This window comes from Carassius auratus, chromosome 47 (genome assembly GCF_003368295.1).
Source record: "Carassius auratus strain Wakin chromosome 47, ASM336829v1, whole genome shotgun sequence".
Taxonomy (NCBI): domain Eukaryota; kingdom Metazoa; phylum Chordata; class Actinopteri; order Cypriniformes; family Cyprinidae; genus Carassius; species Carassius auratus.
Genome location: NC_039289.1, coordinates 6,209,038 through 6,219,930, shown reverse-complemented (window position 1 = coordinate 6,219,930; position 10,893 = coordinate 6,209,038). Strand labels below are relative to the sequence as shown.

The 10,893-nt window shown below is 39.2% G+C and overlaps 1 protein-coding gene across 1 annotated transcript; it reads left to right on the top strand.

Moving 5' to 3' along the window:
• The first annotated feature begins 686 nt into the window (after positions 1-686).
• LOC113064920 (ATP synthase subunit delta, mitochondrial) lies at positions 687-4,741 on the top strand. Its single transcript, XM_026235933.1, has 5 exons — positions 687-937; positions 2,308-2,461; positions 3,457-3,545; positions 4,366-4,501; positions 4,605-4,741. The coding sequence occupies exons 1-4, from the start codon at positions 824-826 to the stop codon at positions 4,486-4,488; spliced, it is 480 nt and encodes a 159-aa protein (XP_026091718.1). The 5' UTR covers positions 687-823; the 3' UTR covers positions 4,489-4,501; positions 4,605-4,741.
• Positions 4,742-10,893: the final 6,152 nt, after the last annotated feature.

The following is a 10,893-nucleotide window of genomic DNA, read 5'->3' as shown; positions in this document are numbered from 1 at the left end:
GTGGTCGTACACCCTTATAGAAATGTTTTTGTGAATATGTTCAGTGAATAATTCTATCGTCAAGTTTCTTTTTTAAACAGACTACAAAACAAAACGAAATGAGTGTGAATATTACTGACCTACAGCCTGGTTTACTCCACACAAGGACATTCTGTGTCAACGTGCCCCAGTGGCATTTAAAAGCTATATAATGGCTTATGTACAGTTGAAAAATCAACACAAAACGAGACATCTACAACGGAATTGTTTTCACCATCAAATTAGTGTGTACGTGTGTGTGTGTGTGTGTGTGTGTGTGTGTGTGTGTTCATATGACAGGAATTTTGAATAGCTACCTTTACGCTACCTTGTTTACTAATTACCAACACACCAGTCGTAAAACAAATCTATATAAAAATGGCATGACAAATGTTGAAAAAACTTTAATAATTATGTGAATAAATAATAAACTTTGCATTAAAAAAACAACAACTATTAGTCATTTTTACACAATACATTTTTTATTATCTTAAATATACACACACACACACACACACACACACACACACACACACACACACATATATATATATATATATATATATATATATATATATATATATATATATATATATATATATATATTAATTACTGTACACCCGCCGCATTAAGGGACAAAAAAAAATACATGTCCCATCAGCCCCACAGTCCTCGCGAGGCCTGATGGGAAAGCTCGCACGTGCCCTTGTCCTGTCAGCCGCGCACTGTCTGTTTTTTGGTGGACTGGAAGCCGAGGCTCTACATTACCGTTCTGTAAAGGTCGGGTCGCTACTACGTGGTAAAAATGATGTCGGCGAGGTTTCTCCTTCGGCGCGCGGTGCCCGCGCTGAGACAAGCGCGCTGTTATGCTGACGCGCCCTCCGCTCAGATGTCCTTCACTTTCGCATCGCCGACACAGGTACCGACGGTCCGGGCTCAGGCCTACTCAGACTCCGCTAACACGCTAGTGCTCAGTATGGACACCGGTTACGATTATTTGAGTAACGTTTTAAGTTCTGAATATCTCGATATACTTTCAGGTTGTCCTGGAGATCCTCGTTATTCTGCTCGCGGTTTAATTCGTTTGTGCTGGGCGTGCTTCTTTCCAAAGCTAAACTCGTCAATATATGAAGATTAACGCTAGTAATTTTGCACCTGAAGCGAATGCATTTAATATAACATTATAAAATGTTGACACCATTAAAATAAAATAGTTATTTGGTTTGTAAAACATGTAACTCAAGTTTGAACGACTTTAGCAGACCGTTAGCATTGCTACCGATCAGCTTGACTTAAAAAAAAAAAAAAAAAAAAAAAAAAAAAAAAACATTTTACACATTGAACTGAAATGTTTTCACACTCATGCAAACCTGAAAATATTTAAGAGTATTTTAAAATTATTATTTATGAATAGTTAATCAGCGACATATATATTTTTTATATAATTTAATATTATTTAGATTTAAAAAATTGTTAATTATTATTTTATTTTTACTAAAATAATAAAATACATGTTGTGTTATTATAAAAAAAATTACAATACAATTTGTCACAATGATGGGTACTTAAAATAGAAGCAATTGTCAATTAAAGTTATACAAAATAAAAATTATCTTACTATCTGTACAGTTGGATGCAAATTTTAAATTCAGATCAACATCAAATGTCAAAGTAATTCATGTATGTAAATAATGCACTAATATCATAAAAAAATAAAATCGCACAGATCATAAGGAACAAATACAGATACAAATCTGACAGCTGTACTCTATTACTTTGCTTAAGTATTAAACCCATCCCCAGGATATAAAATGTAAAATGTTAGATAGTAAATTAATAGACAATCACCATTTTTGGTGCCCCCGTATTTAAAATTTCTGGAGTGCATTTTTTTTGTCTTGCACTTTTCTCTAAGCATTGGTTAATTTTAAAATAGAATTATTATCTTCCAATATAAATGTCCTGTGATTGCTGTCGTTATTCAGATGGTGTTGAAACCCTGTGCTTAGCAGAACTTTTTATGTTTGTTTGTTCTTTAAAGAAATTGTCCCAATTGATCAAGTGCTTTGTATTTATTAATTGTAACTCTTTTCAACATTTTTTTTTATAAGTGCACGGTCACTGTAATAAGTCTCCCTACAGTGACCTGAGGTTAAATGTCTGGTTCAAGGGCACAGTGGTCATAGTTATAATGCATTAAGCTTCGCTGTCCCTTTGGGCGGTTCTATCTTCTAATAGTTTGGTTGGCAGCTTTTTCATATTTAACATCAAACTGTGTGTCTTTTGAAGGTGTTCTTCAAGGAAGCCAGCGTAAAACAGATTGATGTCCCAACACTGACAGGTGCTTTTGGTATCCTCCCGGCCCACGTCCCCACACTGCAGGTGCTCCGGCCCGGCGTAGTCACCGTCTTCAGTGACGATGGTTCCTCTACCAAATATTTCGGTGAGTTCTCTTGTGCTGTTTTACCATCCGTTATAATGCTCAATAATGGGCACCCACTTCCTTTGGGCTTGTTTCCATTCATTTCAGAAAATTCCAAACCAACAAGATCTGCAATGAATTGCAGTATTTGGTTTGAAGCAAAAACAGTGGATTTTCAAAGCTTGCATAGGTTTTTAAATTGGACTTTTATAGTATTTCAACCTTCTTGCCATGAAAACTGCCAAGGAAGCTGGTATGACATTAAAACACATACGCGCGCGCACACACAAAACATACTTTCCATGAGAATAATTCCAGCATTGTGGGTCATGTAGGATTCATTATTCTTTTTTTCAGGATTATGCATAGTGTAGTTATCCATTAAGCAAATTTATCTAATTTGGTTCTTTAAGAGAAAAATAGTTTTCACTAGTCTTAATTTTTTTTTTAAGTGACTTACATTGCATTTTATTAGTTCATGCATTCCCTGGTAATTTGACCCATGACCTCGGTGTTGCTAGTGCCATGCTTCAAGTTGATTTATTATTTACTGTTTAGATGTTTATTAACTTATTTATTCAGCCTGTTCTGAAACATGGCATCAAACAACCAAATGAATGAAATAATTGGTTTAAATCAGCTAAAAAAAAGATGTATTTAAAGTACTTTTAGCTTTGGTAATTTTCAGAAGTTTTTACTTCCTGAGCAATGATTATTTCATTTAAATCCAGTTTGTTCAAATAGTTGATGGATGTGACTGTGAAATTTTTTTAGTCCTCACCTGCACATTTCAAAGGGGAGTGATTCAGATTTGTAACATGATTTTCTTTGGTGTAATAAGGAGATTTTAAGTGTAAAGACACATGACCACTCTTTTACTCTCATACCGATTCCTTTTCGATATTAATTTGAGTTTAGAAATTCATCCAGAAGGGGTCAGGATTGTCCCACAAGTGAGAGCCTCTTCAAGCTTCAACGAACAATAAGACGTAACCCGTGTGGTTTGTGTTTTGCAGTGAGCAGCGGATCAGTCACCGTCAATGCCGACTCTTCAGTGCAGCTGCTGGCAGAGGAGGCCGTTCCTCTGGACAGCCTGGACCTCGCAGTGAGTCCCCGCTGTGGTGTTATCTCAACGCAAAGAATCATTAGAAAACTCATTCAAGCAAGGCTTTATTGTCCACTTTTCACAATCCATTCCTGATGTTTTTTTGTTGTTGAATTCATTCACATCATGCAGATGCGTCACATTATGCAAGAAAAATGCCATTTCAAGAATTAAAGGGACACGGGTGGTTTGGGTCTTCACAATTTTTGAAAACAAAGACTGTTAGTCACTGCTTTCTCAGAATGACCCGAGCGTTCAGAATGACACACCGAAAGTGAGCTCTTTCCAAGCGGGATGTTCTCAGACTAGCCCTTTTTCTGACACAGAATATAGTTCATTCTTTTGAGTTCATTCCACATAAATAGGCCGATATAGATAGCTGTGCTCGGGGGGCCTTGCTGGTTAATAAGGAAGGAAAGGTCAGTCACTGTTGAAGTGGTGCAGATGTGTCAAATCCCCACTGAGAGACCTTTAACTCCTAGCAATGTTTGGCCTTTACACTGTGTAATCGCCACTGTGACAAATGTCCTTCACAGGAAAGATGCCACGTTTATTTGCTCGCACGGTTGAGAAATACAGCCACGCTAGTCTAGAATGTGGCTTAAGCAGCAGTAGCATTGATTTTTAAGGCAAAGATGAGTTTCCTCACTTATAAGGTGCTTGAAGATATTGAAGTTCTCGGTTCTGTATGACACTTGTTCCAACTGATGGCACCTTTTATAATGCCAGTTGTTATAGATTGAATCGTCACCCAATACATCAGCTTCAAGATTACAGTGAATGTGAACCAAATGTCAGGAGTGCCATGTCTTTTGTACAGGCGGCGAAAGCAAACCTCGAGAAAGCCCAGTCTGAACTGACGGGCGTTTCCGATGAACTGGCCCGGACGGAGGCTCTGATCAGCGTGGAGGCAAACGAGGCAATCGTCAAAGCACTGGAGTAAATGATTTGTGTTGGTATGTACACATTTTAGACACATGCAGGACTACACTCATTAAATACAGTATAATGAATGTTGCATATGAATGTACTTGGGAAATTTCTCATTTTGTTTTTCAGTAGGGTATTCTGTCAGTGTGGAAAGGGTCTACGGCTTTGTCTATTCCCCACCCCAGTGGAGCCAAAAACCGCAAGACTTGGCTGCTTGCTTTGTACAGTGGATGAAACTAACAATAAATAAATTTGAAGTAACATACTGTGTCACTTTAATGTTGTTTGCTTTCCACAAAAATAATTGAAGCTGTATTTGCGGTGATATGAAGGTGTGTGAGGATGAATACAGTACGGTTCATGACAGAAAGGGGGCAGTATGGTACTGTTCAAACCTGAAAGATCTCCAAGTCCAAAAGAGATGTGCCTTGTCCAAATACCCACACTTGCGGTCTTTGCACTTTACCATTTGACTACTAACGTGACGCATTTCCTGTATTTGGTCCAAGTGTTCAAGTGAGGATGTAGACCACAATTGTGTTACTGTCGAACTTTCCATTACCCTTATGGGACATGCTTATAGTTTTGTAAACATGCAAGCTTTTACATAGCTTTATTTTAATTAAAATGTAATTTAAATAAACTTCTTGATGTCTGATCAGTAGTCCCTATAACTTGACAATTTTAATTTGTGGCGATTCTAGTTAAGTGCTAAAAATAATTTGCAAATATCAGCACTGATCATATTTGAATCGATAAAACATAACACTTTTTTTTTTTTACCAAATTATGTAATATATAATTATTAAAATTTCACATACATTGGAAATGTTTTCGTGACCTCTCATGAGATCTTGACAAAAAGTCTCATGATTTCCAGAACATGATGCATGATGCGGTACACTGAACCTTGAATACCACTCCGGAGCATTATTCAAGATAGTGTTGATTTATAGTGTATTAAAGAGGCTACGCTTTGGCATTTTAAGATCTTGGACAGTCTTGCACACTTCTTTCCTGTCGTGCACGCACTGCACTCTCAAGTGGCCAAGACTGCAAGTGTGGGCATTTGGACCAGGCAATAGGCCTCATTGCAGAACACAAGATCCAAGGGACGTGGTTGGATCCTGATCCAACTCCTTCCACCTTACACATACCTGAACCCACCAATCTCTACCCCTGAATCTACCCATCTCCACCCCCTGATCCATAAATCCATCCATCTCTAGCCCTAAATCTACATGTCTCCGCCCCCTGATCCATAAATCCAGCCATCTCTACCCTAAAACCTACATGTCTCCGCCCCCTGATCCATAAATCCGTCTCTACCCCTACACCTATCCGTCTCCACCCCTAGATGTGGATCCAGCCACGCCCCCTGGATCCTATGTTCTGCAGTGGGGGCTACTGGAAACCGAAGCGAGTCAATTAATATTCATTGTTCAGTCAATGACACTATTTTTGTACAAAGTACACTATTTTTATCCAATATTTTTTCTGTGCATCTTCAAGCCTTGTAACCATTATGCTAATTGTCAGCCTGATCAAGCTGCCTCCATATGCATTTTGTAGTTCCCTAAAAACTGATAAACAATTGGCTAAATGCACCCACAAGCCAGCTACAGAGTAAGAAATTCAGCTACTCTATGTGGCCAGAAGAAAAATCCTACAGACAGTGGACATTGTGGTGTAAAAGGCTAGAATTTGCTTTAGTACAGGGTGAGTTTACATGGCCGTTCCAGAGCTATAAGCATGTGCAGACTGGAGTTTAACGAGACTAAACCACATGTGTCTTTATGATCATCAGACGTCTATCGTGGCAACATGCTGCAGCTTGCTCTAGTAGCACATGCACAGCTCCGTAGTCTCTACTTGCACTGCATAACTTGCATGTTTACGGTATATTTGTGATGAAATAATTTTAAATAGTTGACCAAATTGCATGAGAATCCATTGCCAACAATGAATATGTATGTTGACAAAAGGAATTTTTTACTTTTTCACATTCCAGTGGTGTCAAAAATCAGTGTTGCAAAGATTTTAAGATTACTTTGGTTCGTTAAGGAACCACAAGGTTCTATTTATGTCCCACAGTGTTTCTCTCGTTTTCATATTTTGTTCCTACATCTCAAGTGTGAGTATAGCCTCTATTCTTAAACTTCCTCTGCAGGATAAACTTAATTACTATTCTGCAGTCTTGAGAAAAGACAGCTTTTATGTCAGAAGTCCAGCCCTAGCAAAACTTTTTAATAACTTTATAAACCCAGATATGAAACTTTAGGGACAAGATGTCCCAGCTTAAAGCACCAAAGCACACTGTTATATACTATTTAAATTTATTATAATAATCATGTACACTCGTTCGTAAAGCAACTAGTGCTACTGTTTACTACACTTTTGTTATTCTTATGGTTATTTACCTATCCCAATTGTACCTAAAATAGTCGAGGTGTGTTTAATTAAGGGTCTAGCTAAACCAGGATTGTCCAATCCTGCTCCCAGAAGTCAAACTTCTTGAAGAATTAAAAAGGAAAGGGATACTCCACCCCAAAATGAAAGTTTTGTCATTAATCACTTACCCCCATGTTGTTCCAAACAGTTAAAAGCTTTGTTCGTCTTCTGAACACAATTTAAGATATTTTGGTTGAAAACCAGGAGGCTTGTGACTGCACTGTCAAGGTCCAGAAAAGTATGACAGACATTGTCGAATTGTTGAATAAAGTTCTTATTTTTGTTTTCTTCACGTAAAAAAAGTATTTTTATTGCTTCATAAAATTAAACTTGAACCACTGTTGGCAGATGGACTATTCTGATGATGTCTTTCATACTTTTCTGGACCTTGACAGTGCAATTTACTTGTCAGTCAATGGGACAGTCACAAGCCTCCCGGTTTTCATCCCAAAAACAATTCTGAAGATGACCAAAGCTTTTACGGATTTGGAATGAAATGGGGGTAAATGATTTATGACAAAAAAAATATTTTTTGCAGTGGAGTTACCTTTATGCTTCAACACGCATGTCTGAAAGTATCCTAGAGATCTTGATTAGCTGGTTCAGGTGTGTTTAATTGTTAAAAATGTCTGAAAGGTGGCCCCACAGGAGCAGGGCTGGACACCCCTGAGCTGAACTCTGCAGGAATGGTGCTCCCAGAGAAGGACTGGACACCTCAGTTGCAGGGGTCTTGCATCGGTATAACAGTCATGCGTCTGATGTTTGCATGGACAGTTGTAAGAAACTTGCTGCTTGAAGCTCTGACCTTGTTTCGCTTGCAGTCTGCACAGCTTCAGACTCTCAGGTGGCTGTGAGATACTGCGTGCAGGCTGGGAGTGGGCGCAGAGGCCTGACACTCCCGCCTACACAGGCATACGGCCCAGCGCAGATCCGTGACCAGTTCTGCAGTTACTGGAACTGACTAAGGCTGGAGATCTGAGAAAAGCAGCCGCTCTTAAGTCAGTCTTTCAGGGCTGTCTCTCGATAAAGACCCTACACCACATCCTTTTTTGTCCTTCTCACCCACACATGCAAAGGTGTCTACAAATAGAAAATAGAGCAAGCATTCTAGAGAAACCTGCAAATCCACAACACACCTCAAAACCTTTTGGCTGAACTTTGACAACTTTGCTGTAGTGAGTAGTTATCAATCAAGTAATCAACTACACATATGGGCATTTAGCATAGCGTCCCTTCGTAGTTCATCCAATGCAGTCACATTGAGTATACATATATATTTCTATTTTTTTTTTTGTGGTACTAAAAAAAATAGCAGATAATGACTCCGCCTGTCTTTTTTTTTTTGGCTGGTTATCACTGAACGGTTAGCCCCTGCTAGTAGATGTCGCAAGTAGACCATCTGGCTGCATATATCTTTCCAGAGAGATCGGATTGGCTTCCAGGCATTTACTTCCGGGGGTCCAAGTTTCACAACTGAGATGAATGGGAATGTTAATGTCCAACTAGCTTTCTGCGTTATTATAAGACGTACTTAGGTAGGACATCATTTTTCATTATTGGCTGCAAATAAAGCATGTTACTGCTGCAGTAACCGGAAGGTTGTGCTAATTCTTTGTACCTCCCTCAGGCTTACAGTGATGTTTGCAGCGGTCTTGTGTTCAACCAAGCAAAGTGTCACATTCCAGAAGGGTGAGGTTGTTAAATCAGTTGACTGGGAAAGCGAGGGTGAGGCATGGGCACAAGGTTCTCTCACAGAGTTAAACCCTGTACACATACTCTACAGCATGCTTTCAGAAAAGCCATGTTTGACTGATCATAATACATTTGTATTGTGTACTGAAAAGGTTTAAATCTATGGCCAGAGATGTTGAGGCACACTCATTTTGAGGAGGCAGTGTTTTTCTCAGGGGAAATGTCCTCTGTAAGGTACATCAAGAATTGACTGACAGTTCAAAAAACCTTCCCCCTAAACATGCCGGAATCCAAAGACTTCCTGTACAGTGTCTAGCGTATGACTCCGTGTCACCTAGAAGTGTCTAGTCTTAAACTTACCAATCAAGAAACACTTTACTTCTCCGCCCCCATTGCTTTTTACCACGTAAGGTATCCAGCTGGAAAACAGCTCTGATTTTCCCTCTTAAGTGCAAAACATTGCCCCTCAGAATGCATTACACAAGCAGAATAAACCAGCGCTGCATGGAAAACCAATTGGGGGAAAACCCCAGTTGTCACATAGACCTACTACTTCCCTAAAAAAAGGTAAACTCACGTGTCTGTGCTTGAATCTGTACTTTTAAAACTGGCACCTTTTGATTGACAAGAACATTGAGTGAGTTGGGTTCAGCGGGGGCAACATTACAAGTGATCACTGTACAATCAGTTAACAATATAAGTTTTTGTTTTCATTTTTTTACACTAATATGTAAATGCATTAGAGGCAGAGTATTAGCAATCCCAGGGTCATAAGTCTGATTCCTAGGGGACACACAAACTGATCAAATGTAACCTTTAATGCATTGTAAAGGGCTGTTCACAGTGAATGCGTTTTTGCATTCCACTGCAATTTTTGCATTCTACTTTAAAAGTTAAAAGTAGCTCAACTTTTGATACCCTTCATTCTAATAAATTCTGTTGCACTCTGTCTTGCATACAAGAATGCATCTTGTAGGAACGAGCCCTTGCTCTTGTGCTACCAGCTATCTGTAAGTGCATTGTCTGTAGAAGCAGTTCTGCAGACTGTTTAATTCATAAAAATATGCTTTGCATTTTTGCATTTCTGTTTTTTTAAGCTTAAATGGATCCCATGCTATAGGAACATTGTTTTGGATTTTGCATACAGGTCATGGGGCATGGAATCAATTTTTTTATTTTTTTATTATTATTATTATCACTAATTGGCCCTTATTAGCACATTAATTTGAAATTCCTAGTAAATTCCTAGTACTAGTAGATTCAGGTTTATGCATGAGTCCTTACCCAATATAGTGACTTGGTTTCCTAATCACATGTCCTAGGACACCACAAGTGCTAGGAAAATATGTCATCAAGCTAGTTTCCATCCAGCACTACCCAAGTAGTCTTGGCTAGATTTACATGCGTATGCTGTTTTGGACAAGTCTCGGACTCTGGCGCAAGGCCCCACACCCGCATGCAAATCCATGACGCCTTCTAGTGCTGGCAGACGGCAGATCAAACATAACCATGAGCCCAGCCATTGATCTTATTCTGTCAGCTGACCCGGTATGAACAGCTGGTGGTGGTGGCGGGGAAGATTGGGTGGTTAGGTGAGGTCTCAACGTAGTTACTCAACGGGAATTCAATGACGCCATTAGTCAAAGTTATGGTGGACACAGTGACACCAAGTAATGACAGCAGTTTTGCAGTATCCAAACGAATAGCTTAGCCTTATATGTGAAAAACAAATGCTTGACAGTGAGCTTATTTATGTTTACCACCTCGTTGCCCTTTCACCAAGTTATGTTATGACGATCTCTCTGAGGCAGTGCTCCCAGGAACTCCCGACTCTTCATCATTCCAGAAAGTCAACGTGCATGCTAAAGCTAGCTTTTACTGACTCAAGCAAGTAAAAGCTTTCAGCCTTAAAGTGACTTGAAGCAAAAAGGGTCCCTTGTGCACTGGGGAACATGCAACTTATCACTGACTGGTCAATGCATCTTGGCCGTTTAGCTGTGGTATTATGTAGCAAGCATTTTATCACAGCAGTTAGAGAATACCATGTATTACATGGGTAGAAGTAACTGGGTTCATTTGAGGACAAACCCTTAAATAGATCCCCTCCTAGAACTCACAAGGCTTCAGATTATGGGAAGCCACTACATGTAATAAGTAGAAGGTTGCTGGTGTGGTTTGGCGCCAAGTATGAACACCTCATGGACAGTGTGCAATATTAGTGTACAAAGCGTCTAATGAACCTTTAGTGTTGATGCACTGCAAACATAACCCAATC